Genomic DNA, 7,430 nt, shown 5'->3' with positions numbered 1-7,430 from the left:
AATCTTATTGTACACATTGATCATGTGACATGTTTTGTGGTTCATTAAGACCATACACAGGTGTTGTGTTTTAACATGGAAATGAGTGGTATGATTTTTGATTTTTTCAAAATTCCATTCCTGTTGAATATTTTGTTTATTTTCAGGTGAACCTTAATTAAAGGTGGTTTTTGATTATATGTAATCTTTTATAATAATATGTCTCATATGACTCAGTTGATATTGTAGCTAGTCATTGAAATAAAGGTCTTACCCTGGCGGGTTTACCACTTTTAATATCCTCATGGAAATATTGTAATACCTTTTTTTGAGGGATTTTGATGTATAATTACCTTTTGAAGGGTTACTCCCCTTTCACCAATTGTAAAAGTTTGAGTTACTTCCCTTTTATGTTCAGGGATATTTTCATCTGGTATTAAGATTTTGATTGACTACATTTGTAAAACATTTTTTTTATTTCATTGCCAGATTGGTTCCTTATGTATGCTTTTGTGGAACCTATCTGTCACTTCCAAAAAGGGAGGGGATGTGACCTACTTAGGTCGAGTCAGGTTCCATTTTTATTTTGACATTGTATAATACCTTATAGGGAGTGATGGTGTAACACCTGGGGTTTTTCCACTGTCTTACCAAGGGTGTCTAAGACGTAGAAATTTTCCATTAAGATCTGATTGAATGATTCTGATCATATGACCCTCCCAACCAATGGCTACATGAGTTGAGGATGACCTCCCCTGTGGCAGAAGTCTTTAACTGCACCGCACACAGGACACACGTGGCAGTTTACCTTGATCAGGCAGTCTACCTTGATCAAGCCGTCCATTTTGTCCGGCAATAGATTCTGACCATTTGAACGTGAGAGAACTTAAGTCCTGTGTGTGCTTTGCTTTCTTAAGTTGTTTTAGTCTTCTAATATAAAATTACTTGTCGCCAAGTGATTCTTGAAGCTATAGCAGTGTTGTGTGGCCTGTGGCTAGTTTTTACAGTGTTGAAATCTGTGATAGTGTTTTTTCTTACACTTTGTAAGTTGGGTTTTGATATTTTATAAATTAAATATTTTATCTAGTTTAAACTTGTGTTCTGCCATAACTGTGTTCGCTTATTAAAGGTTGTATGCAGATTGGATGAGTGTTAATTTCAATAGTATCACTAGTGTTCCCTAGACGTCGAATTCGAGCCCTAGTGTGTTGTTGTGTTAGTGTTCATCCACTTGGGCTGTAAGTCATTTGCATACGACCCCGAAAAAAGAATCCGGGGACGTTCACCATCTATCTGGCTGATAGATAGGTAAACGTTACACACACCAAGTGAACGCCAAATAAAAAAGTGCATAATAGTGCGCAATATTATTAGTACTTTAAAAATTTACATTAGTTTTTTGAGAAATCGGAAGTAGCGTAAATTAGTACTTCCGGGCAACGGAAATTACTCAAAATTTGACAGAAGGTAGAGAATTAGATCTTATACTTACATGTGAAATTTCATTTATCTATCTGAAATAGTACTCAAGTTATAGGCTTTTGAAAAATTCAAAGTAGAAAAAGTACCACTTCCGGTTATCGGAAATAGCTCAAAAGTTGATACGGATCTACGATTTTGATAAAATACTTATACATGAAATTTCATCAACCTAGCTGTAACGGTACTCAAGTTATCGTGTTTACACACGGACAGACACACACACACACACAGACATACGGACAGAATTGCAAAGCCCAGTTTTTCAGACTGGATTACGCATACAACCTCTTAATTTTGATAAATCTGGATTGATAATTTTTGCCCGATTAAAATAAGTCCTCTATACTTCCGATGTGATGAAGGACTGAGGTGTTATACGGTGAAAATTGTTAAAATTTCAATTGATTTTTGTGCACGATTACAATACTTTCTCTATACTTCGTATATACGAGAAAGTAATAAAAATGACTAAACACAGAGACATAAAATAATGCTGGCTATCTTTTTTTAGACAGTGCAAATTAATGACTTAATAGTAATTAATCACATATATATTAGTAATAGTAGGATTATAAGTAAGTAGTTTGGCTTGTTACTGTAGTAGGCTACCAGTATTAAAGTACATATTTACAATTGAATTAAATTATTTTAAAAATATTTAATTTTTAATAGAGGACAGAGGGTTAGATTTATTAGTATTTAATACCTGCCTAGTCATGCGCTCTTTTCAGCCTAAGCTCCATTTGGCAGTAGAGTTTAAATGTTTCTTGACCTCTGCATTTGTAGGATAGTGTGGTCAGCACTACATTTACCCAGCTGTCTTTACTTTCCCCAATTTGAGTCAGGTACCCATTAGAGCTGGTTGGACTCAGGGGGGGGGGTCCTACAGTCCAGAGTCTGGACCAAGATCCAAAAGCTCTACCAATACTAATGAGAGTAGTTGCCTGAAAAATGACTACCATTTCCTTAAAAATCAATGGATATTTTGCTATTACCCACCCCCACATCTCAGGAATTTTCTTAGTTGTAATATTGTTTTTTTTTTTAAATATTAAATAAGAAAAAATCATTTGGGTTTTACATGACTCGGTGGTTATTATTATCGGTCACTAAAGTTGTGAATGTAAAACAAACACGAAGACCGCTTATGGTTTTGTTAAATATACACCCCTCTCCCATACTTGAAGAGTGAACGTGTGTGTAAACCCTCCCAATACTTGGGCTAACTAGTTTTTTTATAACATGGATACTACACATCAACGGCACTTGTATCCTAATATATAAAAGCTCATGTGCGCACTTCTCTCTCTCTCTCTCTCTCTCTCTCTCTATCTCTCTCTCTCTCTCTGTCCGTAAAGTATTTACGCCGGATATCACATCAGAATCTGCAGCGATGTGCACTCCAGTATTTAACTCTATAGCCCCATTTTTCTAACTTAAATATTTTATAAATGTAGATCTTAGTAAAAAAAAACGCTAATTTAAAACAAAAAATAACTATGTTGTTTCTGTGATGACGTATTCAAACTTAAAGATGTATTCAAAATATATTTTAAAAATATATCAGCCTTTCTGTTTAAAATAGTAAATGGTAATCTCTTTGATTAATATATTAATTGGGAGGAATTGTAAATCAAGCCTTATAACAAATAATAAGCTTTAAATCATCAGTTTCATTACAATTGATCAATATTATCATTATAAATTAAATTTTAATTGTTTCGTGAATCACTGAAAATTCTTAAAGAATCATTTTTTATTTTGAGTATTCACTAGTATTCGACGATCTATGAGTGTTAAACATGCCACATATTGTGGATTTATTAAGAAGCTAATTGAAATACTGTCCAGGAAACCTAAAGTTAGACCTAACATGCAACTTCGAGTATAAAGATTTATCTGATGGAAACCATGTAGATTAACTTTATTATAATCCCCACAGCTGTTCCAAAGTCATTGTGACCCGAATAGGCCGAGAAGGGAAATGCTTACATGAACGACAACTCAATGTTTCCAGGAATGGCTTCTCCAACAATCGACTAGAAATCGTGGGTTGCGACCCTTACAATTGCTCGAGTTCATTTAGTTACAAAAGGGAGCTATGAAAACAGCTTGTTGAATCTGGTTGTGAAAATAATGAACAGGAGACTAAAATGACATCGGAAACTGGACCTGTTATGTGACATATAAAGGCGTTTCTTATGTAGCGGATGATGTCAGTGAGTTTAATAATTTCGAGTTCAAACGTATCACTAAAATATACAAATGCAAACAAAAAAGATCAAAACAAAACAGCACCAGAAATAATCAATTAAAAAAAATGTCAACTATTAAAATCAGAAGATAAGCAGTTTAGAATGAAAGGATAGCAGACATCAATGGTATATGAAAAGAAGTTAAAAAAAATTATTACCAGTTTTTGTACTTGAATAACTTTTAATTTTGAAATACAATATCGATGTAGAAACAATGCAATAAATACTTTCAGCCAAATGTTTTTTTTTTAATTTTTTTTTTAATTCAATTGTGAATGATGTAGCAACGCAGCTAAAAACGAGATTTCAATATTTTTCTAGTCAACTAGGTGCCGCCCATAGGGTTAGCTCTCGAAGCCCCACCCTACACACAGCCCCCACACCCATCTAGCTTCAACATTGACTAATATGGATTATAAGCGACAAACAAAGCTTTTGAAAACATCCTTAATGATGTTACCCCACCACCCTTTTGACATGCCCGTTTACCAAGTGATTAACATAATTAAATTACCAGCCACCCTGGTTAAATCGTAAAGGAAATCGGAAGTATGAACGTACACGCAGTGAAGTGTTGATAAAACGGTTGAAAAAATACAGCACTGATGCCGTGTGAACTGTTACCAGGTGCGTCACAAGTCATACATTCATATCATCCACTAATGGGTCATACACTTTCAGTATCAAAATTACGGAAAGACCAAGATAATAAAATTACTTGTTAATGTCAAAATATTATTGTTATTCTAAAGTAACAGTATATGTATAAATGAATAATATATATATATATATATATATATATATATATATATATATATATATATATATATATATATATATATATATATATATATATATATATATGTACATATATATGTATATATATATATATATATATATATATATATATATATATATATATATATATATATATATATATATATATATATATATATATATATATATATAAGTATATCTGTGTGCGGTTGTGTACATTATAAGAAAGATAATGTTCATAAAATTGAAATTAAAATTTAAAGAAAACAACGGCTATGTTTTATTTATATTTATTTAACATACATTTGAATTAAATAATATAACACTGTTTTTTTAAATGAATCAACAAAACGACTATTATTACATGTATAGATTAGTTCATCCCAATGTTATAGCCATACATCTAACATGTTTATACTCAATTGTTTTTTTTTTTAATTCTTCTTCTTCGTTCTGCCAGAGGGTTTGAACTCGAGACTTTTTTTCGAATTTATCAACCATGAGCTTTGCCGACTCGACCATGCTTCCATTACAATTAATGTTTACGTGTCAACTGGTTGTGCGCCATTGAGGCCATTGACACCGTTTTTTAAAAAAAAAAATGAAAATCAGTTTTAATTTGGCGCTCATTTTCTTTGACGATTTGAACTGTTCAGCAAAGATCGAATAAAAATATAATGTAAACATTATTTAAACTTGCGTTAAATAGTTTTATTCAACCAATCGTGTTCTTAGTTTTTCCTTCAGCTCATAGTCTAAGAAATTTCCTCTGGTAACAACAATGTTATCCTCCAACACAACCCTCGACAGTTCGGCTGGCAAACGGTGATGTAACTGGTCCTCAACAAGAACGACAATCCTTTTAGGGTTAGCAGAAGTCAAAGCAGATGTGGCTGCTCTACACATGAACAAAAACCAATGGTCACGTGACAAAAACGTTTCGTTGACAACCAGAAGAACACGCCAACTTTTGTCTATGGCCTGCACAGTGGCAGAGGCCAGGTCAGTTGAAGGTGAGAGGTCACGGTCACGAATAAAGGTCGTTAACCCCAGCGTGTCTTCAATAAACTGCCTGAGGTCATGACAAGCGAACTGGTAATCTTTATCAGCATAACCAATGAAGACACCAATCTCGTAGTTGGAAGGTTTCTTTAGAAAGGTTTCACTAAACAAATTCAGAAGTCCAGAAATGATGTACGTTTTATATTTGGTAACAAAAACACACAGCAAAAACCCAATGAACATTAAACAGTACATTATAATAGAAAACCAAAGAAAAGACTCTCCAGTACATTTGCGCCAATATGCTCCAAGATCTGTTATGGTTTCTGTATATCTAGAAACCCCGTCAGTGTCTATACAAGAATAGTTTCTATCCAGATCCATATTTACAATTGTAAGCTTCATCCACAGAAGGAATTGGATGTCATGGCAGCCACAGGATAAAACGTTCCCTTCTAAATACAAATTAAACCCATTGTTGTCTATAGCCAGCTTGTCTAAACTGTATCTCACGTCAGCTGTAAGAGTGATCAGGTCGTTGAACCTCAGATCTAAAACCCTCAAGTTTGGGGTGTATTGTAGGTTAAACGGGATTTGTCGAAATCTGTTCCCTGCAAGAAACAACTCTCTTAGATTTCTATTATACAAAAACGTCCTTGGGCTCAATGAGTTTAAAAAGTTAAACGACAGCTCCAGTTGTTGAAGGTTTGTGAGTTTTTGAAACAGCCTGTCTCCGAAGTTTGACATCAAGTCATTTGGTATCTGATTTCTAGACAGGTCCAGCGTTTCTAGACATGGCATCTTGTCAAAAAAGGAATAGCTTAAATTGCTAATACTATTGCCAGCTAATAAAAGTATTTTTAGATTATCTAGACCTCTAACTGTGCTTGTATAAATCTCTCCATAAGATTCGGACATATCTATAAAACATAAATTGTTAGCTCCCACAAAAGTAACTGCAATATCAAAAGACAACGAGGACAGTCTGGTAAAATCCCAATAACGTAGCGAGCTTGACATGTAGATAATTATACTCTTCTCAAAAAACTTTGTAGCTGGTAGTGATATACTACTCTCAACGCTGTAAGTGTGTTTAGTCTTTGAAGCTATACCATTTTTACATTGATCAATATTTTCAATTTCCATAAGTGATTTGGATTTTTGTTCAAATTTATTGTAAAATTCCATCGTGATGTGCTCAATATATTTGATATTAAGCAGTTGAAATAAAAACGGTTTGATACCATAGATTAGGTTTTCATTCAAATTAATACTTTTCAAGCATCGATCCCATACTGGGCTTGATAAGGCGCCGTCCATTATGACAAATATCAAACAACGTTGCATGGAAACGTGAGCCACGCATATTTGCCTTAAGTATTTCGTCGACTTGCGTGTAAGGAAGGCATCTCCCGTGAGTAGAGTGTTGTAAGATTCACCTCGAACCATGCGGAGATTATCCAGTGTAATCGTATCCATCGTTATATTAACCAAGTCTTTTAACCTAAAAAGTACACTCTTTAGCTGCAACTGAATATCGTTTAAAATTAGACTGTTTACATTCTTTAAAACCTGGAAAGGCGATTCATCAATCATTAATTGTGAACTTATGACACTAATTTCCAAATTTTTAATCTGATGTATGTTTTTAAAACTTGAGTTAGTAATTCGATTTAAATACTGAGTTATACGTAATGTCACAAATGATGTCAGAATTTTCGACTCTTCACCAAAGTATAATTCATCACCTAAACAGCTTATTCTCAAGGTGTTTAACTTAATCAAACTTGAGAAAATGTCATTTGGATAAGACGGCAGGTTAAAATATCCATCTTGTTCCAATGACAATTCAGTGAGACTTTGAAGAGGTGCGAAGGTTTCTTTAGAAACATTGAATATGTTGACTTGGTTGTAATTCAAATTAAGATATTCTAG

The 7,430-nt window shown here is 33.6% G+C and overlaps 1 protein-coding gene across 1 annotated transcript; it reads right to left on the bottom strand.

Moving 5' to 3' along the window:
* Positions 1 to 5,204: 5,204 nt before the first annotated feature.
* LOC131956236 (leucine-rich repeat and IQ domain-containing protein 4-like) lies at positions 5,205 to 6,683 on the bottom strand. Its single transcript, XM_059320657.1, has one exon. The coding sequence runs from the start codon at positions 6,681 to 6,683 to the stop codon at positions 5,205 to 5,207; it is 1,479 nt and encodes a 492-aa protein (XP_059176640.1).
* Positions 6,684 to 7,430: the final 747 nt, after the last annotated feature.

This window comes from Physella acuta, unplaced genomic scaffold, assembly GCF_028476545.2.
Source record: "Physella acuta isolate Inbredline_101_S28 unplaced genomic scaffold, ASM2847654v3 ptg001138l, whole genome shotgun sequence".
Classification (NCBI taxonomy): domain Eukaryota; kingdom Metazoa; phylum Mollusca; class Gastropoda; family Physidae; genus Physella; species Physella acuta.
The sequence above is the reverse complement of the archived record's forward strand: the minus strand, read 5'-3'. Positions and strand labels throughout refer to the sequence as shown.

Bases quoted from the DNA above. Each gene is read 5' to 3' on its own strand.
- LOC131956236 (XM_059320657.1), bottom strand. From the start codon at position 6,683: ATGGAATTTTACAATAAATTTGAACAAAAATCCAAATCACTTATGGAA.